Below are 16,797 nucleotides of genomic sequence, written 5' to 3' on the forward strand. Positions count from 1 at the left end.
CCTCCCCTTTGGTCTCTCTCTGAGTGGGAGGAGAGAGTGGGAGGGAGCAGAGTGGGGGGAAGGCTTTCAAAGGAGGCTCAGGAGAAAAAAGGCAGAAACACCAAGTCCTTGGATCTCAAATTGCCTCTCCAGAGAAGTCTCTTCGCACTGTGTTAGGATTTAGAGGAAAAAAAGCAGATGAGGGGCGTGGGCTGGGCCTGGCGGGAGTGGGCAGAGGGCTCAGCGGGGAAGGGGGTGGGGTGCTGGGTCCAGCAGCCACCGATGTGGGCAGGGAGGACCCCTGGACAGAGGGGTGTGGGGACCCAAGCTCAAATGCCACAGGCGTCCCCTATTGCTTGCATGGCCTTGGCAATGCAGGCCTCAGGTGTCTCCTATTCCAGGGAGGCTGTGAGAACTACCTAAGACAACGGCTGTGAAGTGCAGAGCACAGCGCTTGGCAAACACCAGGCGCTCACTAAACATTGAGCTAAACCGGTCTGGTAGTGACCTCCTCCCACCACCCACCAGCAAGGGAGCACTATGTCCACTTCATGTGAACAACCGAATGTGCAAGCATGTTGCTAGCATGTATCCCAGACAGGTAGGTGTGTATGTGTGCCGTGTTTCTACATGTGGGTGTGTGCATGAGTTTATGGGGCACTGTTCCCCCTGCTGCTGTGGATTAGATAGACACAGCCCGTTTCCCAAGCTCTAAGCCACCCCCCAGGCCACCCAATGCACTGTGTGTGCTGTGCCAGGCGCCTGGTCCAAGGGGTGCAGCTTTGGGCGGTGACTCAGCCTCTCCAATCCTGCAACTGCTGCATCTCAGAGTCGTGGACACAGCCCAGGGTGAGGACTGAGTGACTCAAGACTGGGGGGCCATGGAATGTCCCCGAGGGATCCAAAGGGATCCGAGCCACAAGCAGCGGGGAAGGAGCAGGCACAGAGGTGGCCTGAGCCTTGGGCCTCCTGCGCCAGGGGCTGGGGACGTGCCGGCTGGCCTGGCTCCCTAAGGCTTCAACCTTGGGCCGGAGCTCTGGCCGAGGGATTGCCTTACCTGGCGATGACAAAGAGGACGCAGCTGACACCCAGGTAGGCGAGGAGCACATACATCCAGATGTCCGGGGACAGGGGGTTGAGGAAGGAGAAGACGCTGGGGTTGGTGCCGTTGGGCTTGCGGTACAGGATGCTCACCCCGAGCGTCATGAAGGGCTTGGAGAAGTCAATGGCCTTCTCGCGGACGTGGGTGATGGTGAGGGGCGCCACGGCCAGATCTGCCTTCTACAATGACAGACAGACAGACAGACAATGAGCAAAGCCTCAGATTAGCGGGGCACAGAACACGCTTCCTGGAGGACGAGAGATGAGGGGACAGTCAGTTGTCTCAGCCCCAGGTCACTCTGCTCTTCGGTGTCAACACTTACTAACCCTCCTCTGGGCCAGGCCGTGCCCAGGACGTGGGGTGACAACGCTGGACTGGAAGAGCCGCGGTCTTGAGGGGGAGGACGGTGGTGAGCACAGGCAGAGCATGGAGCCCTGTTAAAGCTGTAACCACGTGGTCCCTTCTCAAAATGGTGCTTTGTCAAATAAACACAGCCCGGCAACCTACAAACACTTAAAAATAGCTCGTGTTCTCTATTCATGTCTTTCAAATGCCACGAAGAGGACACAGAATCCACCACAACGCTTGTTTAAACCTGCTTTCCTCTCCCATTCATGGCTTCACTCCTTTCTGGATATTCTTCATATCCTAAAAGTCCTGCAAAACGAGCTGGGCAGACATAGTCCCCTCCCTGGAGGGCAAGGGCAGGTGAGAAACTGAACCCGCGGTCCCGGCCCCTCGTGAACAGGGGGTGGGGCGGGGCGAGGGAGCTCCTATGTTAATAAATTTTAGCCTATCGCAATTTTAATGAGGGGATTAAAGTTCTGTTTCTCTGGTCTGAAGCTTTTCCTGATTAAAAATCTAAACTCCCTCATCCCTCATTCCCACGCCATCTTTGCAGACTCACCCCACTGGTCTCCTCCCACGTGGGGCCCCGTGGAACGGCTTCCTGTTTGCCACGTTCCCTTTCCCGCTTCTTCTGCGCTGTGTGGAATGCCCCCTCCCTGATGTCCCACTCTCACCCCATCCATATTCCTCTGCATGTGCTGCCTCTTCCAGAACCCCCCCCCCCAGCCTCCAGCGCTGACCTCCCACGCGGCTGGCCCTGTCTCACGGTAAGGCCCCACCCGGCTCTACTTGAGTGGCACAGTCTGCGCCCAAGCGACATCGCGTCTGGTCTGCTTATCTGCCTGTGAGCTCCGGAGAGTGGCGGGGGCTGCAGCAGCCTCCCGGCTTCTTTCCCCATCCCCAAGCCCCACCTCGGCCTCTGCAATGTTTGCTAATTAATAACGTTCCCCGTGAGAGGCCGCCTCTCGGGCGCCTGTGGATATTTACTCCTCAGACTGCGGACAGTTATCAATTTCCTTTCTCAGGTGGGGCAGGGCGGAAAGACGGCTGGGTCCTGCAGGCCAGCACTACAGACCCTGGGGGGGTTTGCCAAGGGGGGGTTTGCCTCTGAAACCCCCTCCCAAGGCAATGCCTCTGGGCGGCCACCCCCTGGCTCGGTCCAGCTTCATCCATTCATTCATTTCCACTAGGCACTAGGATACGGAGTTGACCCAGGCAGACCTGGTTTCTGCCCTCAGGGGCTTATGGTCCAGTAGGGAAGATGGACATTAATCAAACTGTTTACCAACAGTGTGAACATTATCTCTGACTTCACTTAAATTAGCATAGGAACTGGCAGTCCAGCCAAAATCAGACTTCAAGGAGGGAAGGGCTAACGTGGGTGGAACCCCAGTTTCTAGAAGGTTCTGCAGGTGTCCCAGGCTGGGAGGAGCTGGGACACTCACAACTCTGACACTGCCCACCGCGGTGTTTCTCCTTCTCACGACAGCACCCCCCCCCCCCCCGCCACGCCCCAACACGGACACTTAGAGCCCAAGGATTCGATGGACTTCAGACACCAGGAAAAACAGGGAGGAGGAGGAGTCTATTATAAAGGATTATTATACTGGGACTTTCCTTTTGCAAATCTTTGAAGGTGTGAGTCGGAACTCGCCTGGCTTTGAAGGCAGAGGAAGAAGGAATGGGGCGGCTGCTGCTGCCCCAGCTCCTGGAGCCCTCTCGGGCCAGGGCGTGTACAAACACAAGTGACAAAGGGAGACAGAACTATCCGGGAAGGTGCAGAGTGACTCATGTGTCTGCTCCAGACCTTCTGTGCACGGGCCCTGGCCCAGTCTGGTGAGCAAGAGACCAAACCCTGTGGTCACGGAGCTTCCGGTCAACTGAGCCCTTGTTGGCGGCTGTAGGTGGGATTCTTGGGTGGAGTGGGAGCCTGGGTAGGACACCCTGGAAGGTACCTTTCAGTCCTGAAATTCTGAGATCTTCTATAATGCCAATGTGACTGGGATGTAGATGGCCTTTGATTCCTGAACTTGGCCTCGCCCAGGCCTGTCACTTCTAAGTACAGTCATGTGCCGTATGAAGATATATCAGTCAACTGTCACTGGACCACATATATGATAGTGGTCCCTGAAGATTATAATACCATATCATTCCTGTACCTTTTCTATGTTTAGATATGTTTAGATGCACAAATACTTACCATTGTGTTACAACTGCCTGCAGTATTCAGTACGGTAACATGTTGTACTAGTTTGTAGCCTAGGAGCGATAGGCTAGCCCATATAGCCTAGAGGTGCAGTAGGCTAGACCATCTAGATTTGTGTACGTACACTATGATATTCACACAATGATAAAATCACCTAAAGATGTATTTTTCAGAACATATCCCCGTTGTTAAGTGATGCTGAACTACACACTGCTTTGGGAGGCTCTGACTCCAAAGTTGTTAGCATTGCTCAGAATGCATTTGGAACTGGTCTCTGGGAGAGGCCTCTGGTGCTTGGAGTGGATTCTTGGGAAGAATCTCAAAGTCAATGGTGGATGTCAATGGAACTTCCTTTGACTTTTGATGGCAAGTCGTGTGAGAGAGTTAGGGCTGGGAGATCAAGGTGTTTGCAGCCAACACTTATTTCACCAGAAATATTCCAGGGGCTGGTGAGGAAGCCAACCACAGGGCCACAGGCCCTATTTCTTCCCCCAAACCGTCTCGGAGCCTTCCGAATCTCCCTGTCACTCTTCCTGCTCTCTGGCTTTCCAGGGCTGGAGGTGGAGGCGTCTGCGGCATTCTGCGCCCCAGCAGCAAGACGGCTGGCCCACGTGACCTTCCCTGGGAGTTCGGGTATGTGTTCCCCCGTGGGCTGCAGGAAGGCCGGAGTTCTCCACTTCACTTTGGTTAGGCAGGAAATACTACATTTCACCATCGGTTACAATTTCCCCGAAAAAGGCATTATTTTGTCCAACTTCCCTTGAAAGATCGGAACAGATGTCAGCCTTTGCCGTTTCAGTTCATTACTCAGAATGAAAGGCCCAATCTTGGCAGGTTCTTTTCACTTGCGCAAGTTTTCTTTGAGGATGATTCATAAAATCATAGGCTGTCAGAGCTGGATGAGAGACCTTTAAGTCTATTCGAGAGAATACATCTATTCTAACCCCACATTTTTTTAATAGAAGGAAACTGAGGCTTGGAGAAGCTCCTGGCTCGTTGCTGTTGTTTGTACAGTACTCATGCCCTCAAACGCCAAGCCTCCAACCTGGCCAACACCGTCACTGGTCTTATAGGTGGTTTGTTGGCCCCTCCTGCCTCACTGAGGACCCTTCCGCACATTTTCTAAACCTCTGGAGCAGGCAGGATGGCCCTCCCAGGACGTGCTTCCCCCCATAAGCAGCTCCACATACCAAGGACCTGTCGGGACCTGTGCTGCTCTAAGCCCCTCCCAGTCTCCTCTATCCCAGGGAAGAGAAGTCTGGGAAACCCTGTCTCAAACAAACAAACAAAATAACAAACAAACAAACAAGCAAAAAACTGGCAAGTGGCTGAGCCAGTACTTGGACTCAGTTCACTGTGACCCCAAAGCCTGGCGTTTTACCACTAAACCACACAGGCCACTTGAAATGGGTTGGATTGTGCCCCTCAACTATTTTCAAATCCTAACCCCCTGGTACCTGTGAATGTGACCTTATTTGGAAATGAGACACTTGCATATGAAGTCAAGTTAAGAGGAAGTCATACTGAATTAGGGTGGGCCCCCAGTCCAATGACTGGTGTCCTTACAAGAGGAAGAGAGGACACATAGATATCCATGTGTGACAGAGGCAGAGCCTGGAGTGACACAAACATAAGCCGAGGAACGCCAAGGACTGCAGGCAACCGCAGAAGCCAGGAGAAAGCATGGGGCAGATTCTCCTTCAGAACTTACACAAGGCACCAACCCTGCTGACGACTTGATTTCCAGCCTCCAGAACTATGGGAGAGTGAGCTTCTGTTGTAAGCCAGGTGGTTTGTGGTCAGTTGTGGCAGCCCTAGTATTCTAATGCACCTGCCGCGTAGCCCCTGAACAGGATGCCTGGAGCTCCTTCCACGGCCTGCTCCCGGCCCCACCCCGGCAGCTCTCATTCTCAAGGGCAGACCTTATGGCTGGGCGCACCTGCCTTGTCCTGAGCCCAGGGTTGCATTCCCAGAGACCTGAACTTGACTCTGGCTCCTGACCATGGGGCTTCCCAGCATAAATTTTCCTTGCCCGGTTTAGGGGCCCCGTGGCTGTAGGAAGCTACTGATAAACCCGTGCCTCCTCCCAGGTCCCTCTGCAGCCTTAAAACCAGCCTCATTCCTGCCATGCATGCAGGACTCATCCCTGGGACTCTGTCTGTGGGCTCCCTGCCTAAATCTCTGGTGTGTGGCATTGTGGAATTCACCTTCTGATCTTCCCAAAGTGGTGTTTCTCGAGCCAGACTCCCCCACGCTAATGAAAATAGGTTAGGACTTCTCAGTGCTCTTGGGGTAAACATTCTTACTAGGGGTTGCCTAAGCCGTACATGATCCAGCCCCGTGCTGTCCCACAGAGCTTCTGCAGTGATGGAAAGTTTCCACACCTGCCCACCCAACGTGGCAGCCACGAGCCACACGTGGCTGTCAACCACTTGAAGTGTGGCCCGTGTGACCGAGGAGCTGCATTTATACTTTTATTTAATTTTAATTAATTTAAGTTGAAATTTAAATAACCCCACGTGGCTGCAGAGTTGGCAAGTGCCCCCCAGCCCCGCCCTGCATGGCGCCACCTCCTTTCGGATCCCCCAGCCCCTGTCGTCTCTCTTGCGCGGACTCCCGCACACCTACTTTCCTCCACCTGGCGTCTCTTCCTCCTCAGACTCTCTGTCTAGCGAATGTTCCCTTTGCCTTCAGATCTCAGCACAGACATCATTTCCACAGACTCGCTCCGCAGAGGAAACCAGGTCTCCCTGGCGACTACTCCCGTCGCACCGGGCACTGCCAGCTCCTGGCACTGGTCGCGGCTGTGGCTGTATCGGGAGCTCAGGAGAGCGAGGCCAGAGCCTGTTATCTTTTCCCTGCCGTGTGTCCCCGGCCAGCCAAGTGCCTTGTACCCAGTAGGCCCTCGGTAGGGATTCTGGGAGTGGATAAATAGGATGCTGTCGGTTTAGAAGAGACACCACGGGGCCAGCGTGTCCTCAGAGTCAGCGGGCTGAGCACTCGGCAGCTTAGAACAGGGGAAAGCAAGTCACAGATGGTGTCTGCTGCTGACCCACTTGTCCCTAAGCTTAAGAAAACACTGTGCCCCTGAAGGGCCCTGGACACCAACCTGACAAGCTAACATCCTGAACAACCCGCGCACCTGGGTAGAGGGGAAACGGTGCTGGTATGTTCGTGAGTGTCAACCAGTGGGTCAACGATTAACACCTGCGACCCACTCCGGCTTCCTGAGCTGGCGGCAGCCTCCCTGTCTGATGGTGAGGAACGATGTGGGTGCCCTTCCCAGGCCTGGGGTACAGGCCCGATTCCTGAGGCCCCGCAGGCTCCACCCTGTGCCTCTGTCTTTCAGGAAGGCCGGTGGGTCTTCCCGGCTTCTCAGCCCTGGTGGCCCCACTGTCGGGGCCCTGTCACTGCAAGGTCTCTTCCCTCACCCCATCGGTTCCCAACAGATGTATCTGCCCAGACAGGGCAGGTCCTGTCCTCAAAAAGTCCCACGGAGCTGGGGGCAGTGAGTGCCCTGCCCCCACAGACCGGGTTAGGTCCCCGTTATGTGCCCGAGTGCCCCCCCCCCCCCACAGCTCCTCAGTGCCCTACCACAACTGAATTGTTATTTGCAAGTCACTCTTTAATATCTGGCTCCTCCACCAGCATATAAACTCCAGGAGGGCAGGGATTAAGCTTGTTCCGCTCACTGATGTATCCCCAGGGCTTAGCTCAAAGGCGGGCTCAATCACATTTGTCGGAAGAATGAACATCCAAACATCCCCGGGGGTCCTGACCTCCCTTCCCTGACCCAGTGGGCTGAGCTCTGGCCCCAGGTTCCCTGCTCAGCACCCCATGCTCCCCCGCCAGCTCTCCTGAGCTTCCCCTGCCTGTCCCTCTCTGGCACATGGAGCCTCTGCTGTGCCCTGACCCCTGACGGGCTCACCTGCACCTTGCTACCCCCTTCTTTGCACCTGTCAGTGGATCCCCGGCACTGAGAGCCCTCACCTGCCCTCATGGCCCACCTCAGGCACGTCTTGATAACATCCTCAGCCCCACAGAGCTCCCCACTCACTGTCCTGGGCAACCTGGCTCACCTGGGGAGGGTTTACCTTTGGAGCCCACCTGTTCCTCCTCCAACCAGCCTGCCTTGCTCCATCCGGGACTCTGCCCTGCCCCCAGTGAGCTCCTAGCATGGCTGGCTTTAAAGTGCCCTGCCCCAGGCTGGGGCAGAGGGCTTGGACAGAACCTTCCCTGGCTTTGCAAGCAGGGCCTGGGACCAGTACACACAGGCCAGAACCAAGCTCTGCTTCCTGGTTGGGAGGACGACAGGACATGGTGGAGCAATGGTGATGTCTTTGATACCAGATCTTCCCGTCACTCCTGCCAACCTACCTGGAGGCTGGGAGACCAGAGTCCACAGTGCCCTGGCCATGCTGGTGTCGGGGAACAGCCCCCCAAGTCCAAGTCCTCCTTTACCCGGCCTTCACTACCATCCTCTGCTGATACCAGGGAGGCAGAAATGACCTAGACACCTTCCCTGGACGCCTCTGTCACTGGCCAAGAGGACAGGGCATGGCTATCTCTGGCACTGGCAAGTCTCCAGGATCTTCCTCCAGGGTTTCCCAAGATGGGTCACAGCGACTCCCCTGCTCTACAGCCCACAGGACCTGTCGGCCCAGGCCCCAGTCTGGGAGCCAGGAAAGGTCTGCTCTGCTGCATGCCTTGCTCAGACACTTATCTTGTTGAATCTACATCTAGTCGCATGTTCATAGATAACTGCCTGTTTCCTCCCCTGGAATGCAAGATCCTGAGGACCAGGGAAGGGGTCCTGCCTGTTTTGCTTACTGCTGTACCCACAGCACCTAGCACGGGGCCTGACTTGATAGAGTTAGTGAATAAATGAATGAATTGGTCAATGGACACACCGGAGATTTAAAGGGGTCCCCCAGCAAGCCCTCCCTCAGGAGTGCCATCCTGCAGTGTTCAGGGGGTACACCGGTAGTCATGGGGAGTGTCTGCAGACGACCCGCCGGCCAGCTGCCAAAGGTAACCATTGGTACTGGGCCGCTGAGAGCTGGCCAACTTCCCTCCACTGCCCTGTCCCACCAGGATTCTGACCTGCCCCAGGTGAGTTCCCAGCATGCCTTGCTTCCAAGTGAGCTTTCCCTGGTCACACAAACAGGGGTGTGGGGCGCCTCCTAACACCAGTGCAAGTAGGCCAGAAATAAGATCTGGTTCTTGGTTGGAAGACAGGAGACACAGTGGGAGATGGGGTCATGGCCTTGACCTTAGGCCCTCCCCTGGCACAGTGTGGCTGGGAAGCCCACGAGTCGTGACCCTGCAGCTGCGTCTCTAGGCAGGTGTGCAAGTCCGTGTGCTCGTTCATCAGTGCTTGCTCTGCGTGTGTCCGGCCCCGTGCCAGGCTTTGGGGCAATAGCCAAGTTCGGTCCATCAGGTGCTCAGTGCTGGAAGAGGAGTCAGGCAGGGAAACGGGCACTTTCAGCTGTGCCACCCTTCCTGGTCTACACTCGGTGTAGCGGGGAAGCAGAGGGGACACGGGGTGGTGCCAAGGCTGCCCATGACCTGGTCCCCATCTTGCTTCATGCTTTATCTGGGCCCAGCCCCATCTACGAGCAGGGAAAACTCTTCCTCCGGCCATATGTACAACAGTGGGATGGAACAACTGAGAGATAAAGGAACTAATGGCTTCCTGTGGCCTGGGGGGTATTTTCCCATCACCTCCAGATCCCCTTCTGCCCTTTTCTCCCCTAATCTGCCCACCCCTATGTGTCAAGGGCCTTGGAGAGCAGCCAGGACAGGATTCTGGGTCTCTGAGGGCAAAGTGTGAGGTCAGGAGCACTTGAGAACCATGCCGGGGCTGGCCCTGTACCCTCAGGAGGTCGCGCTTGTGCCAACTCATGGACGCTGCTCATTCCTCATCTCCCTTGACCTTCCTGCAGCCTGCGACCCTGATCCGTTTCCAGTGGCCTCTCCTCCTCGGGCCTCTGTCACCCCGTGCTCTCCCTCCTCCTTCCTGGCCACCTGTGCCAGCCCAGGCGTCTTCTAGGTTCCTCCTTCATTCCTGCTGGTCAGGGTCCCGCCCAGTCCTCCTCTCTGCGGTCCCTGAGCAGTCCCCGTCTCCACCTCCTAGGCTCCCTGTACACGGTGCTGACCATCCGAATGCTCAGCCTCCAGCCCTGCTCTCTCCTCCGAGGGCCCAGCCACAGGGCCGGCCACCTCCCCGACCCCAATCCCAACGTGCCCAGAACTGGTCTCACCTCCTCTCCCAAGTCCTCGACTTCTCCAGGGGGCCCTTGGTCTGGGGATGCCACCACCACCTCTCTGGCTGTCCAGAGTAGAATTCCTCCCGTCCTCCCACTTCCTCATCCAGCCAATCACCAATCTCGTCAATTCTGCCCTCGTCTCCTTCCCTCCTTTCCCATGGCAACACTCTGAGTGAGGCCACCGCACTCACCCCCACCCAGTCCCGGTGGTGGCCTCCACGCTGGCTCCAGTTTGGACCAGCAGTACGGCAACTTCCTCAAGTGCCAGCTTGATGTCACATCTTTCAGTTGTGCCCATAGCTCTCAGGATTAAAATCAAACTCCTCAGTTTAGCACTCAAGACCCTTCAAGGCTTGCCTCTGGCCCCCTCCTCCAGCAGCAGCTCTCCTCTCGGCTTTAGGCTCCCCACTCTTGAAGCCCGGTCCCCACATTCCCCAAGCAGACTCCTGGGCACCTGGTGCCAGGACACAGGAGCTCTGGGTAGCAGGGGGCAGGGGATTGGTTCCTAGTGTAAGAAAAGGCCAATGTCCCAAGTAAAGTGTGTACCTCAGTTCCCTGTGAGTCTGATCAATGTGAGTCAGTCCCCTGAGACTACTATTTGAATTCAGTGAAGGAAGATCTAAGTTCTGAACTACTGTGGCCTAACAGGATGACCACAGCTGAGGGGCTACCCTCCCACTGCCCTCACATTCGAGCACAGCCATGTATTAGGCACAGCCATATATTAGGCATATATATAGGCTGACTCCGGAGGGAATAGTGGTGAGCAGGGCAGCTTCCGTGTACTGAGCATTCACTGAGTGCTGGGCACTCTGTTGCGCGTTTGGTGCCACATCTCATTAAATCTTCCCTCGAACCCCGGGCAGAAGGCCCTTTTGTTATCCCCATTTCATAGATGTGGAAATGGAGGCCAGAGAGGTCGAGTAACTTTCCCACTGCTGGCAGAAAAGTGCCAGACCCAGAACTTGAGCTCTTTTCTATCGGATTCCAGAGTCGTAAAAACACACGGGAATGATTTAAGGCACGGATGCGAGTAGGAGACTTTTGAGGAGGGGACGTGAGAGCAAGCAGGCGGGAAATACGGAGAGAGTGACCACTGGGAGGAGAGATGGGGGCGGCGGAGTCATCACCGCTGTGCTTGGTCACGTCAGTTGCCCCATAGCTGGAGGCGACTTGGGGACGGTGAGCATGTGGGCAGGAGGGGGAGGCATCTCCGGGTGCCCGTTTTCCTCGCAGCCCTTGGAAGGCCACACGCAGGGGACAGAGGCCAGCGGGGAGTGCCGAGGAAGGGCTGTCCACGTCCTGCTGGTCGAGGCTCCACCCAGGGACTTTGGCTGGGCCCCGGGGGGCAGATACTCACAAAGGGGGGCATTCATCATTTTAATGCCTACGTTCAGATCCCTAATAAGGAAGTAATAATATTGCCAGGCCTTTACCACGCTTTCTATGGGCTACTGAGAAGACTAATTATCTGACGACACTAATAAATGGTTATGATGTTATTAAAAATGGCACCAAGCTAGGATTAATAGGCTCATCAATTGTAGGGAATCGGGTCTAACAAGGTCCCCTGCATGTTCTGTCAGGGCCCGTGGCCCTGATGGATACAGGGCTTCCCGAAGCACCGCCCAGCTGCGCGGAGGACGCGGACGGGGCTGCCCGCCTTACCCCAGCCGAGGGTCCGCTCAGGAAGGTCCGGCTGCGGCTGGGTCTCTCCGACCACACCCCCTTGCCCACGGCTCTTCAAAGCTCTCGGCCCCTGGAGCTGCGGTGGGTGGCCAGGCTGGCTCAGCCCCACTTGCTTCCACACGTGGCCTCCGCTCTCCACGTGGCCTGATCTCCTTCCCCCACCAGCCCCGCTCCCCTCTGCAAACCTCAGCCTCAGAGCCACCCCAGCACCCCAGAATCCAGGGCCCTGCTCACCAAGTGCAGGAGAGTGGGTAAGATGGAGATGCCTCTGGGGCCTGCTGACTAATTTCCATAATAATTATAGTTATTACTAATAACAGTGACAACACACTCCCTTCCATTTATACTGAGTTCTACAATCTAGAAGCTGCTTTCCCACCAGTTGTCTCCTCTGGGCTCACAACAAGCTGGGAAGAACGTGGGGCGGGCGTCATTATTCTCACTGTCAGCAGAGTAACTGGAGCTCAGGGAGCTGAAGGGACGTCCTGAAGCCCCCTCCCCACCAGCCTCCAAGAAACAGCTGTAAGGATAAAATTAAAAAAAAAAAAAAAGCAAATACGGACACGGGGCCACCTATGGAATGCACATATGTTAATTTCATCCTCATGACAATCTTACGAGGTAGGTCCGATTAATATTTCCCTTTTAAAGATGTGGAAACTGAGACACAGAGAAGTTAAGAAACTAGTCCAGGAACACACAGCTGGTAAGCAGCAGAGTGGGAACCAAACCCAGCTGGAGTTCATGCTCTGTACCCTTAGCCTCTCCTACCAGACTCCCCTGGGAGCCCGATTTGCTGGGGCCTTGGAAATGACTCCACGGGGCCAGGCTCTGCCCCAGCCGTCATGCCTTCAGCTCCGCCTGCCTCCCGCGTGCAACCTGCAAGGTCTCTGCAGGGCAGCTCCCCTCAGACGGAGGCGGGAGACGGCCCCGGTGCCGCCTGCCCCTCCCTGGAGAGGCCAAGCTATAGTAACCCCCAACCTTCGGCTGGCACTTTCCAGGTTGCGAAGATCTACTGCATGATCTTGGGGTCAGGATGGCTCTTTGTCAGGGTTGGAGCTCAGGGCTACGTACGAGGCCAAGAGCCTCCACAGCTCCGCCACTCCGAATCCCGGCTGAGGGCCTTCACCTCTCTCTGTCTCAGTCTCCTCATCTGAGAAATGGCTGTTAATAACAGTACCTACCTCGCGGGCTGTTACAAGGACAAATGAGAGAGGGACCCTACGGGGTCTAGCACGGATCTGGTCCTTGCATCCAGTGGCAGCTCTTTGATAGAAAATGCTTTAGGCCCGAGCCGGAAGGCAGGTGATGTTTACCACGTGCCAGTGAGCCGTGCGAACGGGGCCTCATCTGATTTCCCCAACAGTCTTAGGAGCTACGCTGGTTGCTAATTACTCCTATTTTAGAAATGAAGGAATTGAGGCTCAGCGAGGTTATGAACTTACCTAGTCACACATCTAGCAGGTGGCAAAGCTGGGACTGGAATCCAAGGTCTACCGGACCACAGCCTGGGCTTCTAAGAACTATGATGTGTTTGCTTATAGTATTTTACAAGGCCCCCTAGTACTGACCTTCCTATGGGCTGGGTCCTGTGCCAGTAGTGCAACAATCCTGCGGGAGGGATATTCATGTGCCCATTTCACAGATATGCAAACAGCTCAGAGAGGTCAAGTGACTCGCCCCTGTTCCCACAGCTAATGAGTGAAGTCCTGGACTCAGACCCAGGGCCTCCTGGTTCCTCCCCTGCTGTTGTGACTCCAGCCTGCAGCTTCTCCCTGTTTTTCTCCCAATGTCCCAAGAACCCCAGATCCCTCCCACTGGCTGCTCCCTCTCCCTGCCCTGCCCACTCCGTGCTCCCCTGGGTCCTCTCCTGGGTCCCAGGCAGGGTAAGAGGCCGTCCCTTGGTGCCTCCCAGCGGAGCCTTGCTCATCCCTTCGCTCTGGGTCTCAGCTTCTGAGACCCCCACTGGACCCAAAGTTACTCAAGGCAGTGACAGGTTTATCTCTGTGTCCCAGAGTCTGGAGAAGTGCCTCCTGCTGGCACCTCATGCACGTGGTTAGGACACACTTTGGTGGCTCTTAAAGGGGCAGAAGGCATTGGGAAACTGAGGGAATCCTCCAGAACCAGGGCATGGAAGATGCCAGCAGGGCTGGCGCTGAGTCGGGCAGGGGCCAGCACATGTGCACGGAGAGGAATGAGCGGGGCAGGCCCGAGAGAGCTGGAGCACACCTCTTCACTTGGGGTCCCCAACCTCCAGGGTCACATCTCCCTGCCCAGGGCCCCTGCCTGCCAGGAAGGCCAGCCCTGGTGCACACAGCGCTCCACCAAGCCTCCCAGGGGTCCCCACCTCCTCCAAGCCCCAACTGGGCTTACGTGGTCGATGAGCTCCTTGATCATGCCGTTCCACTGGCCCTTGTCGTCCTGCGCCCCGTACTTGCCGTCTTCCACCAGGCGGATCTCGTAGGAGAAGCCCAGGATGTGGGCCAGCTCCTTCAGCAGGTCGATGCAGTAGCCCTCGAACCGGTCGTTCCCGTACAGGGTCCTGTCGGACTTCCGGAACATGACAAAGGGCTCCTCCTGCAGGCACAGATGGGAGGGGACTGCTGAACCCTGGAGGGCAGGGTGGAGGCGGGCTTGCGCTGGAGAGCTGGGGCCAGAACTGTGATTTTACAAAACCACGGGGTGGTCAGACGAATGGCCTGTTAGGCCAGGAGAGGGGAAGCACATTTCCTGAGAGCCAGTCTGGGGCCCCACGCACGGCCACCTACGGCAGCCCCTGGGTACAGGGTGGGAGCTCAGTAGGTGCTTGCTGATTTAAGTGCCAGTGGCTACAGAGCTAGTGAGAGGTGGAACAGGGATCTGAACTGGGGACTGTCCGATCCCAAAGCCCAGCAACACAGGCCAGGGGCCTTAGAGAGTGGTCGTGGGACCAGAGGGACCTGCACCACCTGGGAACCAGGCTCCACCCCAGACCCAACTGAACCAAGAACTCTGGGTGGGGCCCAGGAGTCTGTGCTTCTAGTCGCCCTCCAGGGAGTTGTGATGTCCACTCAAGTTTGCCGACACTGCTGTAGAAAGCCCTCTGCAAGTGTTCGCTCTGACTGCCCCTCGACTCCCACTTAAAAGATTAGATCTACACACTCCCTGGTACTGTCTCTCTGCCCAAGGATCTCCTCGGTCCCCCGCCTTAGGATCTGCCCGGTGATTGATTGCTGATGACAGTGACAGCTTGCGTTTGTATGTGGCAGTGCCAGGGCTAGTCAATCAGCACGTGAGATGATGCCTGCAGAGGTCACACAGAGCCCAGCGGGGCACCAGGGCTCAGCAGACAGAAGCTGCCATCGCCTCACTTAGCCTTAACACCAACCTTTGGGGGTAGTTTATTAGTGATCCTATTTTATAGACTTTATAGATGCAGAAAGGGAAGTTCATGAGGACAAGTGACTTGTGTGAGCCCACCCGGCTGGCACTGAGTGACGATCTGAATTGTGTTGACCCCAGAGTTGAGAGTCCTGTGCCAGAGACCCTGAGCCCCATGGAACCTCTCCCAGGTGGGCAGGTGACCCCTCAGGAAGGTTGCTTATGGACCTTTCTAGATCCCCAAATCAGGTCGAGAGCTGCCACCCTCATACCTGCTCCTGGACAACTCTAGTCTTCTTGGATTTGTCTGGGCCTCCTTCACCCGTCCCTGGCCCTGTCTCTGCCCGTCGGTCCTCTGTCTCTTCCTGTCCCCCAACACTCCTCACACCCACCTCGGCGCCCACGTGTCATAATGCCCCAAGCCGTCCGCTGGTGGGTGACAACCCTTAGCTGGCAGAAGGCACGTAAGCCGGGAAGCTCACGTCCACGTGCCCACAATAAGGCACATCCCTGTCTCATCATCCTCTCCACTGGCAGGGCCATTCCCTGACCTCCTGGGCCCCTGCGGTGAGGGGAGCAGTGGGGGCCCAGTGCAGACCCTCGTCAGAAGTCCCAGGAGAGGAACGCACCCGCAGCGTCTTGTGGGGCTCTGGGCTTCTGCTATGATGGGCAAGGTTCTGTTCTACGGGTTCCAGCAACACTGCCTCTCAGAATCCCAACCCACCCCGTGACTGATCCATCCCAGCTTTTCAGCAGTCACTGGGACGCTTCAGAGAAAGAGCCAGGGAGTGTGTGACTCTCCAAGGGGTTCCCACCTCTCCAGGGATTCTGGGAAAACCACTTCTCGGTCTAACTGGGTGGGAAGCCGGATCGTTGGTGAGGCGCCACACTGAATCTCCGTGCCTCTCACGCTCACCCTCCAACCGAGCAGGCAGCTCATCAGGCTGGAGAGGGGCCCAGGTGGGGCCTGGGGAAGGTGCTGAGGCTGGACAGGGACCCTTGGCTGGTCCATACACTGCCTTTATGCAAATTCGTCCCTGGACAGATGCTTCCCTGCACCCTGGCATGGGGCCTGGCGAGCACCGCCCGGGGGGAGATTTCAGCCTCAACTCATCCTTTTGGTTGATGCTCTTGTGCAGTGAGCAAGCTACACCACTGTACCTGGTGGCTCTGACTTTTTAGTTCAAGGGAAGAATTAGAGAGAAGGTGCCATCTTCCCAGTGGACCTACCAACCACATAAAAAATCCTAGACAAAATCTATCTTCTTCTGTAAAATGTGAAAAAAAAAAAAAAGAACCCACCTTTCAAGGTTGTTGGGAGGATACAATGAGTCGATGAATGAAAAGCATTCAGAATAGTGCCTGGCAAATGTTAGCTGTCAACATTATTATTATTACTATTATTATTATTGTTAATACTGGCATCATCATCTTCTCCTTCAGGTGTACTAGCTGTCCTGTTACTGCACAGACCTTTTCAGACTAGAGACCACTCCCAATGTCATCAAAGGTTACAGACCATGGCTGGTGGAAAACCACTTCAGGAAAGGTCCCTGAGACAGCTCACTTCCTGACCCTCTCTCCACGCCCCACCCTGGCCCAATCCTCCAAAATTAGCACTTCATTTGTGAAGCCACCACAGCCCCAGAATCTATACATCTCCATATAAATACGCTGCCTTCGGAGCAGCTGTAAAATGCCATTAATTTCGGGAAGTGCTTTGCGGATGGCATACATATTTAACAGCCAAAGCCCAGAGCATTAAAATGGTGCTCGCCTTAGTAATGTGTCTCTAGACCTGCAACATTTCCTAGGGGGTAATTCTGAACTCCGCCAACTACTTA

At 55.9% G+C, this 16,797-nt stretch overlaps 1 protein-coding gene across 1 annotated transcript in view; it reads right to left on the reverse strand.

Annotated features, from left to right (window-relative positions):
• GRIK3 (glutamate ionotropic receptor kainate type subunit 3) overlaps window positions 1–16,797 on the reverse strand; it is a 214,530-nt gene that overhangs the window by 23,336 nt on the left and 174,397 nt on the right. Inside the window, exons 10-11 of the mRNA XM_012779939.2 lie at window positions 13,967–14,170; window positions 1,037–1,260 (exon numbers count right to left, since the gene is read on the reverse strand). Of these exons, the coding sequence (XP_012635393.1) occupies window positions 1,037–1,260; window positions 13,967–14,170 (428 nt within the window). The remainder of the gene's footprint in view (window positions 1–1,036; window positions 1,261–13,966; window positions 14,171–16,797) is intronic.

This window comes from Microcebus murinus, chromosome 2, assembly GCF_040939455.1.
Source record: "Microcebus murinus isolate Inina chromosome 2, M.murinus_Inina_mat1.0, whole genome shotgun sequence".
Classification (NCBI taxonomy): Eukaryota; Metazoa; Chordata; class Mammalia; order Primates; family Cheirogaleidae; genus Microcebus; species Microcebus murinus.